Genomic DNA, 13635 nt, shown 5'->3' on the forward strand with positions numbered 1-13635 from the left:
CTTGACCCTCAAGCATACATCCTTTGCCTATAAGCCTCTGACCTTGGACAGTGGGCCTTTGACCTTGGCTTACAGGCCTTTGACCTTGGTTTATAGGTCTCTGATCCTGACCTTCAGAACTGTGCCCTTGGTTTAAAGGACTCTGACAATGTTCTATGATATTCTGGACCTTGTTGAACAACTCTTAGGACTAGTGTAATAATGATACCCTAATCATCATAGACATTCCCTCATTCCCAACTAAGATCAGCATAAAACTCTGATCTTCCTTCTATGCTCCCCCACAAACACAGGTCTATTTCCTTAGCCATCCTCTCCCTGCTTCCCAGTTAAACATATAAACAAGCATTGAACAAATATATTGTGAGCACCAGCTGTGAGCCAGGCACACAGTTGAATGAGACAAAGTCTTTGTCCTCCAGGAGTTCATAGAGTCTGTAAGCAAATAAACAGAATCACTGAACAAGTTCCACAATAGAAGTAACTAGAAGAGAGGGAGCATGGGGTAATAAAAGCATATACAAAGGCAAAGAGGTATGAAATTGAGCAACATATACAGGAGTAATAAGTAGCTGAGCATTGCAAGGTATCAGATGAAAGGTCGGGCAGAGCAGATGAGGCCAGAGAAATGGGCTAAGGTCACACTGGGAAAAGCCTTGAACACCACTACTCTATTCAAACAATAGGGTGCCCAGGAGGGATTTTAAGCAGGGAAGGGGTATATTTAGTCTTGTACTTTAGAAAGGTTAATTACTCTAATTGCATTATGAAGGATGGATTTCAGGGGAAGGGAAGACCATAGGGCAGGGGGTGTGGGGGAGAGGGCAGGTTATCTGGAGGCAAAGAGATTTCGCAGTAATTCCTTTAGGAGATCATGAGGGCCTGAACCTAGTCAGCAGGAGTCAGGGAAGGAAGAAATAGATTCAAGTGATTTCTTGGGGGGTCAAATCGCTACATCTTGGATATCCTGGCTTTCTCGTGTGGCCCCCTTCTTCCCTAGAGAGCAAGGCTCTTGCCAGAGTCTAGCAAAAAAGAGTGGGGAGTCCATAACGGAAAGCTCCCAGCCACGGCAGGTCAGAAGTCATTTCACCACCATGTTTTCCTCAGGCTGGGGCACATAGAGCATGAGATCACTGAGCTCACGGCTGCCTTCACCAGGTTTGACTAAGATGGGAATCACATCCTGGATGAGAAAGAGCAGGAAGAAATGCGGCAGGACCTGGAGGAGGAAAGGGTGAGCCTGGCTGGTGGACAGGCTACAAGGAAACTGCTCACCCTACCCTCCCTGCCAGCACACCTGGAACACAAGCCCAAACTGGAAGTCCTCTGACAGATGGGCAGGAAAGAACTCTCTAGAATAGTGGTTCTCAAACTGCTGCATATTAGAACGCCCCGGAGAGCTTTAAAAAAATCCTCATGCTCAGGCCACACACCCTAGACCAGAATCTCTGGGGGAGCTGGGAGGCCCAGCCATCAGTCCTTTTTACAACCCCCCAGGGACTGCAGTGCATAGCCAAGGTTGATCACCATTGCTCTAACACGTCGTCTTAGGGAGAAAAGGACCAATTGTCTGAGAATCCCTGACAATTCCTTCTGAGCAGCTGCCTCCTCCTTGGGGTTCTCCAACTCTGATCCTTAGCTGCCCCTGCTATGCCTGCTTCATCCCTATCCAGTATAGACCAAAAAGCCAAGGGTAAAAGGAACAGTGCCAGGACACTGTCCCTGCTCTCCCAAACGGAATTGGCTTCTAGTGAGCGCCTCATTCATCAATGCTTCAAGGAGCTTGTGTTTTGTTTCTTGTGGAGGTGATTCTCTCCCAGAGGTTAGGCCAGCTTTGTGTTCAGCATGACCATTCTGATTCTGTTGTCTCCAGAGTCTGAGAGGGAAGGGGAACAGCAAGCACTGGAGCCCGAAGCCCGGTCCCGCGAGCCCGGTAGAGCAGGTGATGGAGCAGGACCTGACGGCTTCCCAGTCATCTTCTCTCTGCTCTCTGACCTCCTGATCAGGTGGCCCTCACCGCTGAGACTGAGAACCTGCACCGGTCCAGTGTGAGTAGCCCACCAGGCGAGTCGAGTCCAGAGGCTGCCAAAGCAGGTGGCTGGGTTTCAGGAGAAGAATTCTACATGTACGTGCAGCCCGGGGGCCCGGGGCTGACTGTGTTTATGTCATCCTACCTTGAGCTTCTTTCCACAGCCTTCCAATTCCCTGTACTACCCCAGGGAAAACCCCTCTCCCCCTTTAATTCTCCTGACAAGGCTGGGCCTTACCTTCCTTGCTCCCATCCAGACACACACTCTTCTGTACCCCCTATCCCTGGAATCACCCAGCCCTCCACACACGTTTCTGCTCCCTCGGTCTCTCTCAAATCTTGCACAGGCTCACAAGGAGAGTTGTGCAGCTGGAGACTGTCCTGGAAGGAGTCATGACCCAGATTGATGCCATGGGCTCAAAGCTGCCGACGCTGGAGAAGAAAGGGCAGCTGGCTCCCTTTCCAGGCATGGTGAGTGATCTCTCACCTGGATCCTCTCGGCTCCCACAGTTGAACTCTACCAGCTTTTCCACTCAGTGGGTAGAGGCAAAACATTTTTTTTAAAAAATACATTTATTTATTTATTTGTTTTTGGCTGCGTTGGGTCTTCATTGCTGTGTGCGGGCTTTCTCTAGTTGCGGCGAGCGGGGGCTACTATTTGTTCCGGTGCACGGGTTTCTCATTGCAGTGGCTTCTCTTGTTGCGGAGCACGGGCTCTAGGCGCACAGGCTTCAGTAGTTGTGACACGTGGGCTCAGTAGTTGTGGCTCGCAGGCTCTAGAGCACAGGCTCAGTAGTTGTGGTGCACGGGCTTAGTTGCTTCAAGGCATGTGAGATCTTCCCGGACCAGGGCTCGAACCTGTGTCCCCTGCATTGGCAGGCAGATTCTTAACCACTGTGCCACCAGGGAAGCCCGAGGCAAAACATTTTTGAAAGACCAATGTTTCAGGCTCCTGGGGCAACATGTTCCCAGTAGTCAGTGAATCGTGGAGGTGGGGGTTGGAGGGAAGACCTGAAGTTGGTTGCTCTGGCCTTGAGGGCAGCCTTAGCCTCTAGGAGAGTGTCTGGGGTTGGAGAAACAGATCCAGGTAAAAGGAAAAGTGGGACACAAAACTCCTCCTCCAAATGACCTGTCACTTTTTCTTCCAACAACGGGAACAAGGCATTTGGGAGCACCTGCAGGCAGCCCCAGCTGTGACTCCAGCCCCCTGGGGACTCCAGGGCAGGCAGGAGAGTGGTGGGGGAGGGGTCCTAAAGCATCAGACAGCAGGCTCCTCTGTCACCACCTCCCCATAAGCCCCCTCAGCACACGCCCTCCACTTCTAGGGCAGCGGGTCCCACCACTGCTGCTGCTGAGTCCCGCCCTGTGCCTGGCCTTCTGAGCCAACGTTTCTGTGTGTAACTCTGTGAAATACCTCCCGCTGGGCCTCTCACTCCCTGTGCTCTGAACTCTGCTGTGATGATTTTTTTTAAAGTCAATAAAAAATAATAAAGGAAAGGAGGGTAATAACTTTCCTAAGCATCTCGATAGCCATGATTTGTGAAAAAAGTAGAAGCTGAGAGAACAGCAATATCTAGATGTCTTCCTACTTGCCAGTGAACCTTTTCCTCTGTGCATCTAGAGATCTACTGCCAGTACCCATGGGGTTCATGTCTTCCCTATAGGGTTTCCCTGTGAAAGAGAAGGGGAAGCCAGAGAGGACACTTTCTCTTGTGGGGAGAGTACAATGTTGCAGAGGAGTTGGAGTGGTGACCTCCCCTAGCCTTCCCCAGCAAAGTCCAGGAAGATGGGCTTCCCTGGTGGCGCAGTGGTTGAGAGTCTGCCTGCCGATGCAGGGGACACGGGTTCGTGCCCCGGTCCGGGAAGATCCCACATGCCGCGGAGCGGCTAGGCCCGTGAGCCATGGCCGCTGAGCCTGCGCATCCGGAGCCTGTGCTCCGCAACAGGAGAGGCCACAGCAGTGAGAGGCCCGCGTACCGCAAAAAAAAAAAAAAAGTCCAGGAAGACTCAGTGGAAGAGCCTACCTCCAGACATGTCACTGAACACTGAGGGGGCTGTAAACCAGGACAGAGATGGAGCCTGAGGAGAAGCTGGCAAAGAAATGACCTCAGGATTCCGAGATATTTGGATAAAATGTGGGGGACTCTGACTCTCTTCCATAGGACAATGTGGGTTTGCCTGGTGATTATCAATAAAAATCCTTAGGAAAACCAGGACTTTGCACTTGCTTCGGGGACTGCAGGGGAAAGAAGAGAGTCCGGAACTGTGAACCATCCTTGTACCTGGGCTGGAGAAAGCTCATCCCTGCTGGGAGGTGTAGAGTTGAGGCAGTGACAATGTGAAGAAGCTGGCTGCCCCACGAGTTCTGAAAGAAAAATTTCTGACTCATAGGAATAGTTTGAAATAGTGGACACTACCATTGGAGGGAGTGGAGACAGTGACCTAGGGAGGCCTGGTCCTTAGAGTGAAGAGATTATGGTGTGTGTGTTTGTGTGTGCATGTGTGCGCTGTTGGGTGTGGGCAGTGAGAGTGCAGATGGAGGATAAGTAGGAATAAGACAAAAAACTCCTACACCAAGATTCTGGATATATAGGCCTGCATCCTGAGACCTGATATCTATCCCCTCTCTCTGCCCCTGTGACCTTTATCCCTCCCTCATTCTGCACCTTCCATTGCTCTCCAGTTTCTTTTTTCATCCATTCCCTTCACCCACCTGCATTCTCCCATCCCATCAAATACAATCTATACACCCAGAAGTCTTGTGAAACAGCTGAATGCAATTAAGATAACCAGAGTGTATCCTCAGTCCTAAAAAATTATGATCTAAGCTTTCTTCAAGAAAGGCTGTTTCGGGACTTCCCTGGTGGAGCAGTGGTTAAGAATCCGCCTGCCAGTGCAGGGGACACGGGTTCGAGCCCTGGTCTGGAAGATCCCACATGCTACGGAGTAACTAAGCCCGTGCGCCACAACTACCGAGCCTGTGCTCTAGAGCCTGCGAGCCACAACTACTGAAGCCCACAAGCCTAGAGCTCATGCTCCGCAAGAAGAGAAGCCACAGCAATGAGAAGTCCATGCACCATAATGATGAGTAGCCCCCACTCGCTGCAACTAGAAAAGGCCCATGCGCAGCAACAAGGACCCAACACAGCCAAAAGTAAATAAACAAAGAAACGCTGTATCAACCCAAGAGGTGTAGGTGCCAGACTGAAGTTTGGGAAAAAAGGTCCAATGAGCCGATATTAACCTAGGACATAGGAAGGGAGAGTATTTCGGCTCAGGGATAATGCCTGAAGGTTTCCCAGAGCCTAGATGAGACTATCTTCAAAAGCAAGGATTCCTTGAGCAGTCTTTCAGTGACTAATAGCAGCCGGGGTGAGGATTCTCTGGGGAGGGGCTAACTTGTCTCCGGTTATTTTAGTCAGCAGGCCGCACTGGGCTCGACCCATCCCAGAGAGGTCTTACTAGGCTAGTGATTCCGCCAGGGAGTGGCCGCAGAATTGAGCGCATCCTTTGTTCCAGACATCGGACTCTTGGCATCTGATCGACTCACGAAGCTTATTTTAGCTTCAAATTCGGCTTGGTGCCTACGCTTGGCTATCACGCATTCCTTGCGGTATGGCTTAGCCCAGAAGCGCAGAATCACAGGGCAATGAACTCCGGGCGGGGAGGGCGGGGCACGCCCGGCGCGCATGCGCAGGCATCCCAGACCCAGAAGCAGCACGGGGCTGGGCATGGCGGCGGCGGCCGAGGGTGTCCCAGAGACCCACCGCGAGGAGCCCGTTCGGGGTATGCGGAGTGGATGGGGACGAAGTGTCCAGTGGGAGGCCTGGGGCTCTGGGTTACGGGCCCGAGGTGCCTGGCGGGAGCGGGCAGGTCGGAGGGGCGCGCCTGTGTGTACGCGTGTTTGTCCTGTCAGGGCGACTGAGAAGGTTTGGCCGCGGGGTAGAGTGTGAACTGAGGCTGGTGCAAGGGAGCAGAGTTGGCGTGTCAGGTGGGGCAGGGACGAAGTGAGGGACTCGAAATTACGGCACATGGAGAATGGAGCCGATTTGATGCAATGAGGACAGGTGGAGGGATGTAGGGAGAGGCGTCTGTGGCTAGATTAGGACCAGGGCAGGGCGGGACCCTTACTCATTCTCTTTTGATCCAGATGATGCCGCCGTGGAGACCGCTGAGGAAGCAAAGGAGCCCGCTGAGGCTGACATCACTGAACTCTGCCGGGACATGTTCTCCAAGATGGCAACTTACCTGACTGGGGAACTGACGGGTGAGGCGGGGTCCGGGTTGATTCCGCTAGTTCCAGGCACCACTCGCTGGAGCTGGGGTTTGGCCCTGGTAGGCCTGTGAGGTGCTTTAGCAGCGTCAGTCTGCGGCTCCCTCCCTAACCCCACACACCTCGAAACATGCCTGGTGGAAGTTTGGGGAGGTCAAGAATGAGTAGGAAAGAAGTCCATCCGTTCCCTGGAGAAATTCACGAATTACTTTCAGCAACACAGGATAAACAACGAGGTCCTACTGCATAGCACAGAGAACTATATTCAATAGCCTATGATAAACCATAATGGAAAGGAATGTAAAGAAAAAAGAATGTATGTATACGTATAGCTGAATCACTTTGCTGTACAGCAGTGATTAACACAACATTGTAAATCAACTGTACTTGAACAAAAAAAATTCGGTACAGAAACACATAAGAATACTTAATACAGCCCTGCAGGCCTCCGTAGTGTAGACTGAGGCTGAGAAAACAAAAAAGAATTCATCAAGAAGTGCTTCTTTGGGGGAGGTGCATTTTGAACAGGGCTGTAAAGCGACTGATTGGCCAGAAAGTGGGAAATGACTGGTGAGTGAGGTGGTATAAGCAAGCAGTTTGTTGGCTAAGCAGGTGTATTTACGAGGTTACCGGGAAATGGGGAGTGACCTGCAGATTTAAGGATCTATTAGGTTCGTCTCTCCCACCCTTTGGGACATGATTAATTTTTTGGTCCAGTGTGTATTTCCAGGTGAACACATGACCCATGTGTGGAGGAGGGTCTAAAAAATGAAGTCTGGTCCAGTGTGGCTTTTCATAAAGGCTGTTATGTTGTTTCACTTCCCCAGGAAGTTGCTGTGAGCTAAATGTATGAACCAGAATGTATGGGAAAATGCTTGGTGCAGAACAGGAGGGGTTGAGTCTCCAACAGCCTATTTATTTATTTGTTTGTTTATTTCTGAGCAAAAGAAACCAAGCAACAAAATCTAGATTTTTTTTTTTTTTGGCTTTTCTTTAAAAATTCCAAAGATTTGGCAGTAGTAGTCCCCCATTCTTGCAAGGCTCTAATTGGCTAGAGTTGGGCATTGTCTCCTTTAAATGGACCAGCGCTGTGCAGTTTGTCCCCAACTACTCCCTGTTTTCTCCCTTTAACTGAGACCTGGTGTCAGTTGCCATTTATTACTGTTCTTACTGTTGTTTTTTTAGTAGTGGTACAGAAATGGTTTTCTGTACCAATGTCTATCAAAATTGGTAAAGTAAATGATAGACTAAGACTAAGAGGATCATAGGTTCCAAGAAGTGGGAGAGTGTATTTCTTTGTAGAAGTGAGTAATCTTGCATTTAAAATGCAAACACCTGGCTTGCTTCACTCATTTACATAATATTGTTGGCTCCTGGGTATTTGAGTGTGTGACCCTTGTTTGAGAGAGACTCATTTGATAGCAGTGAGAGTATGGATATGGAGGAGACACAGAAGAGCAATATTTCAGATGAAAAGTAACCGTCTGTGACAGAGTGATGGTAAAAGGAATGGGGAGGGGAGCATGGATGCAAGAACATTATAGAAGTGGAATTTATAGGACTTGTTGAAGTGGGTGTTAAGGGATGGGAGCAGCTTAAGATGTGTCTGCAGTTTTAAGCCTGGGTGGTGTCATCAGCCAAAATAGGCAGGTTGGAAAGAGGAACCATGTTTAGTGTGAAAATAATATTTTCAGTTTTGACTTGGCTGATTTTAGTTATTACTGGGACACTCAGGTGACTGTTATCAAGACATCCAGGTGACTTCAACATGTGAATCCAGAGCTCAGACAGTGGTCAGAGCAGGAGAAACAGATTTGGAAGTCACCTGCATAGCAGAGTGAGTTGAGGCTGTGCAGAATGAGACTGCCAGGGAAGACCATAGAGGTAGGTAAGAGGACCTGGACTAAAATCTCAGGGAATGCCTGTACTGGGCATTAATTTGTTTTTATTAACAGTACTTAAAGTCCCTAGGTTTCCAAATGATTTATTACAAAATGAATTTTAAGTGGATTGTAATTTCCCTATGATTGTCATTCTTACCTATACAGATACTTTTTTGAGTTTGAAAGGAAGCTAGCATAACCCTGGGAATGCCCATGGAAATGTGCCACCCATGTAAACATCAGCCATGTGTCACAGCTGAGGGAAAGTTGAGAACTGATAGTTAAGGGGGTTAGATGAGAAGAGATCTGGTATAGAAACTCAAAAAGAGCAGTTAGAAAATGCTATAGCAGCCGAGGGAAATGAGTGTTTCATGAAGAGAGAGAGATCAGTAGTGTCAGATGTTATGGAGAGGCCCAGGAGTATAATAACTGAGAAAAGGCCATGGATTTGGTGGTTCAGAGAGCACTGATTACCTTGGAGCTTGTCATTTTTCTGGGTGGTGGGGACAGAGACCAGACTGGAAGGGTTTACATGAGTGAATGGTGAGGAGTAGGAAGCAGTGAGTGTAAGCTACTCTTTCAGAAGGGTTAGCAGTGAAGCTCCTTTGCTTTACTGAGCAAATGATGTAGGTGTACAATAGAGGGAGTGCTTTTGGGCTGGAGGAAACCGGAATATATTTCTAGATAGAGAGGAAGGTGCCAGGATGGAGAGAGAGTTTGGAAGGGCAAGGGAAAGGAGATACTGAAGCGAGGCCCTGAAGAGGTAGAAGGGTTGGGATCGGCGCACAGGAGGAGGAGCTGTCGTGGCGAGAACAGGAACGCTTCTGCCTCTTGAGAAGACACTGGGGTACAGAGAAGTTTGGAAGTGAGGCAGAAAGATTGAGGCAGTTTATGTAAGTGGGCTTGGCTTTTGGGAAAGTTGGAGTAAAGGCCATTTGCTTTGAGTAGGGATGGGGAAGGGAATTGAGGATGTGAGAAGCAGGCAAATGGTTTGGAAGCCAGTGTATAAAATGGAGTACAGAATCACAAGTAATAAATGAGTTGCTAAGAAGTGTTGAGGTCCTAGTTGACTTTATATATATTTTGATATATATATGTATTTATGCTGCAGTCTGCCAAATTATATGTTTTCATGTTGTAGAAGTACCAAGACTGTTTCACCTCCCTTTTCTTGGTACATGAGTTTATCATTTTCCTTTCTAACTAAGATCCTGAAGCTTCTGGAGTTTATTTGGTTTAAATAGTTTGCTGATTGTTGCCTGAATTTCTACTTAGACATTTAGAGTACATAGGCTGAGTATAAATGTCATAGATCAAAAGTGGCCTGCTTCTTTGACAATCCCTAGGTCCTGCCTTGAACTACCATTTGGTATTTAATTCCACATTCTAGTTATCTAAAAAGATCTTAAAGGCATCACATCTTCTGTTTTGTTTTTTTTTTTCTTCTGTTTGTTTTAAAGCCACCAGTGAAGACTATAAGCTTCTGGAAAATATGAATAAACTAACCAGCCTGAAGTATCTTGAAATGAAAGATATTGCTATAAACATTAGTAGAAACTTAAAGGACTTAAACCAGAAGTGTAAGTAATAATTTTTTTACAATTAAACGTGTTTGTATTTAATGTTCTTTTGTGCTTGAGGCAGTGGAGAAGGGAAGGGAACATGGCCCCTGTCCTCAGGGAGCTCATTTTCTAAAAGTGAATTAGAAAATTAAGGTGAATTTCTTCCATTGTGAGGATTAGCATGCTTTGGTGGTATGGTTATTTCTGCTTCTGAATCTTGATTTGATCTGTTTATTCCTGGAAAAACAGTGAATTAATTTAACAGTGAAACCTATAAAGGACTACTTTATAAACAGAAAACCAGAACATCTATAATTGGAAAATGCTGCTTTAGACTGGTAGAATATATTTCCCCATTGACTTATACTTGTGTTCCCTGTCTTTAGGGCTCTCCTTCTTGGTCTGGGAGTACCCAAGAAGCCGAATCAGTAACGGAAAGATTGCTTGAGGAGCAAGGAATTTAAGAGAGGAAAACCAGTAGATGAGAGAGACTTAACTTTGTTTAGGTCACCGTCATACCTGATCAGCTAGCTACTGTCTTCTACGGCGTCTGCCTGCTAGTGATCAGAATCATGTCACTCCACCCACTCTGTCTTAGGCAGAGCTGGAGAGACACTAGCATGCTTACTTTCCACTTTTTTCTGCACTCCTTGTTGATGTTGTATGAACCTGTGGTCTGTCTTTGTTTTTAAAGATGCTGGACTACAGCCTTATCTGGATCAGATCAATGTAATTGAGGAGCAGGTAGCAGCTCTTGAGCAGGCAGCCTACAAGTTGGATGCGTATTCAAAAAAACTGGGTAACCATTTTTATTTCTGTTTTGATTTGATGAGTACCCTCCTGCCAGTATGACCTTATATAATAAGATGGTTAACATTTATGATGTGCCTACCGTGATCTATTTTAATCTTCACAAAACCTCTTGAAAGTAACGTTTTATTAGTGACAATAATAAAATAACATTTCCTGAGTACTTAATGATATATCAGGCACTGTTCTTAATATTTTGTGTCTGTTATGTTTTTTATCCTTCAGTCTCTGAGGTAAGTACATGATTTTTATCCCCATTCTATTGAAGAGGAAACTGTGGTTGAAGGGGTTATAACTTGCTTAAGGACACAAAGCTAGTATATAGAAGAGCTGTATTTCAAACTAGGTCTGATTGATTACAAAGCTCAAGGCTGAAGCATCTTTAATAACGTAGATACATGTCTTAAGAAACAGAGTAGTCAATCAAGGCTTTCTTGAAGGGTTACTTTTCCTTTAAGGAGGAAACTGGCACTAGTACTGATGCCTTGTTAATTGACTCTGGCTCTCATATCCATGATTAAAAATAATGCAGTTGTTTTTAGCCTAGATATAATTTACACATTATTTTATTTTTATCATTGACAGTAGTTGACTACTTCAAAAGATTGGTTTGTAGCAGACTGAGACATGCGTGGCGGTTAGCAGTTTCATTGTCCACAATTAAATTTACTAAATGGTGACTGTGAACTTTAGAAGGCCTTGTGCCAGATGCTTTCAAGGTTTTAAAGAAAAAGGGAATCCATAACATTGAGGTTTATTTGATGGTCTTTTAAATTTCTGTATCTTTCAAAATTGTTTTCCTAGAGTGAGGGGTAGGGATAAGAAAATAAAAGGTGAAACATACTTCTTGAAAGTCCCAGTCTGGCTCTCAGAGGGTGCCTGGGACAGAGCCTGGAGAGGCCATTTCCTGTGCTTTGTAGGGCTTCTGGTGGCTCAAGTGCCAGTAGGTCTGCTTAACCCTGGTGGAGCATCTGACCAGGTACTGTTGATAGGGTTAGAGCTTAGGGAACTCATGTTAGGTGCTCAGTTCTGTGTGTGTATATTTGACTCCTTAAGTTGTGCACATTGATTATATTTGGACAGATATCCAAATATCTGTCCTTAGCTAATATGAGAGTTGCCATATAGGTATGCCTATAATTTGGATACAGTTTGGACAGCTAAGAGGACTGAAGTTAATAGATATTTTTTAATGTAATAGACGTTTTTGAATTTACCTAGAAATGCTAACTGAAAAGTATCTTTGTAAGAGCCAATTTTAAAAGGTATAACTTCTTCTCCCTCTCCCCCCTACAGAAGCCAAATACAAGAAGCTGGAGAAGCGATGAAAAACTTATTCCTGTGGGACAAAGTCTTTTTTAATGTGGGAAGAATGTTTTATAAGACCTGAATCTTGAGGCTGATGAATTGTCAAAACTCCTCAAAAGGCAGCTATGCTGGTTGTCCCAGAAACTTCACAACATTGGAGTAAACTGAAGGACTGTGGCTACTCCTGGAAGAACTTCTTCTGAGTCAGAATCCCTCAAAAACTCACGCTTATAACTCCTTACCTTTTACTTGAATGCTTCATCATCCATTCAGGACAGAGACTCTCTCAAATTTGCATAAACCTGGACTTGCCAGTAGAATCAAATGAGCAGGCCTGTTTTCCCTGGTAGCAGTTGATTACTACATTATTTTCTCAAATGGTTGGTTTTTGAGTTACTGCGTAACTGGTTGTTTTTTTCTATTAAGGATGTAATGTATTGCTAACAAGATTCTAAATTTAAAAAGGAAAACAAAACAGTCTTGTTCTTGACAGTTTGTCACCTTGTGAATGTCAGTAATTTACATTTCCATAACATTGCAAATAACAGAAAATCTTAAAACAATTTCAGGCCAAGTCTTCTAGACTGAAGAGAAACAGTGAAAGGAGTGTTGTTGCAATAGTTTGGTGTATGTGATGGGCCCCTCCTGTCTGTTCTGTGTATGAGTCAGATGGCTGGGGATGGATATCATCTTGGCATGTGCTCCCTTTTGGAAATATAAGGACAGGATGTGTACGTGTGTGTACGTGTTAGGTGGGGAGGTAGGGCTGCCACTCGGGCTGCTACTCATTAAATAAAGCATTTTTATAAAATATCTTCCTACTGTGTCTGCAGGGTCAGTGGGGGCTCGCAGGGACCTGTTTTCCTTTCAGACTAAAGACATCAGTGAATGGAGGATACTGACTGACCAGTCTAGTTTGGAAGACAGTCAACCAAATCCAGAGTTGGGTGTTAGTGGTTAGGAAGGTGCCTGAGGTCCCCAATTCCATCTCCAAAAGAGTTCTTAATTCTGTTTTTGTCATTTCCCACCATTTAAGTTCTAGTCCACCATCATTTATCCCCTTCTTCTCTGGACTATTGCTGTGGTCTTACCTTACATATCCCTCCAACCTGCAGTCCAGGCTGCTGGCAGACCAATCTTTCTAAAATGTAAACTGGCCACATTTCTCCTGCTTAGATTTCTTTCATGACTTCTCCTGGCCTCTTTGAAAAAGCCAGACTTTTTAAACTTAGAAACCAAACTTTTAATAAGTATTTCGTATTTTGTGTTTCTGAGGGTGAACTAGTCTAATGTAATTCTCTTTGGCTCTTTATTAAACTTTCTATAACTTTTTCATACAAGATTTGAAGCATTTAGCCAGATACACATCCTGACACAAACTAGCATTTTGAAATTGATATACATAAAGTGGACAACATCCCCAATTATATTTATGATATAGGGTTCTCCCAAGATAGAGCTGAAATTACCAGTTTTAATCTTTCATTCTATTAATGTAGTATATTACATTTATTGATTTGTGTGTGTTGAATCATCTTTGCATCCCAGGGATAAATCCCAATTGATCATGGCATATGTCTTTTAATGTGCTGTTGAGTTTGGTTTGCTAGTATCTTGAGAATTTTTACATCTATATTCATCAGGGATATTGGCCGGTAGTTTTCTTTTCAGTATCCTTATCTGGCTTTGGTATCAGGGTAATGCTCACCTCATAAGATGAGTTTGGGAGTGTTCCCTCTTCAATTTTTCTGGAAGAGTTTGAGAAAGATC

General features: G+C 45.5%; 1 protein-coding gene across 3 annotated transcripts; it reads left to right on the plus strand.

The window, feature by feature from the left end:
* The first annotated feature begins 31 nt into the window (after window positions 1-31).
* Window positions 32-12678, plus strand: BLOC1S2 (biogenesis of lysosomal organelles complex 1 subunit 2). 3 transcript variants are annotated; one of them, XM_067709708.1, is made up of 5 exons: window positions 32-2500; window positions 6180-6296; window positions 9646-9765; window positions 10442-10546; window positions 11854-12678. In XM_067709708.1, exons 2-5 carry the CDS (start codon window positions 6254-6256, stop codon window positions 11883-11885), a joined length of 300 nt encoding a protein of 99 aa, XP_067565809.1. In that variant the 5' UTR covers window positions 32-2500; window positions 6180-6253; the 3' UTR covers window positions 11886-12678. The 3 variants fall into 3 exon arrangements, with proteins under 3 accessions (XP_067565809.1, XP_067565810.1, XP_067565808.1); XM_067709709.1 differs by lacking the exon at window positions 32-2500 and adding an exon at window positions 5169-5642; XM_067709707.1 differs by lacking the exon at window positions 32-2500 and adding an exon at window positions 5719-5815.
* Window positions 12679-13635: the final 957 nt, after the last annotated feature.

The sequence above is a fragment of the Pseudorca crassidens genome, chromosome 16 (genome assembly GCF_039906515.1).
Source record: "Pseudorca crassidens isolate mPseCra1 chromosome 16, mPseCra1.hap1, whole genome shotgun sequence".
In the NCBI taxonomy this organism is placed as follows: domain Eukaryota; kingdom Metazoa; phylum Chordata; class Mammalia; order Artiodactyla; family Delphinidae; genus Pseudorca; species Pseudorca crassidens.

Bases quoted from the DNA above. Each gene is read 5' to 3' on its own strand.
- BLOC1S2 (XM_067709707.1), top strand. From the start codon at position 5,719: ATGCGCAGGCATCCCAGACCCAGAAGCAGCACGGGGCTGGGCATGGCG. The intron at 6,297-9,645 runs GTGAGGCGGGGT...TTTGTTTTAAAG, and splicing joins CCTGACTGGGGAACTGACGG to CCACCAGTGAAGACTATAAG. The intron at 10,547-11,853 runs GTAACCATTTTT...TCCCCCCTACAG, and splicing joins TGCGTATTCAAAAAAACTGG to AAGCCAAATACAAGAAGCTG.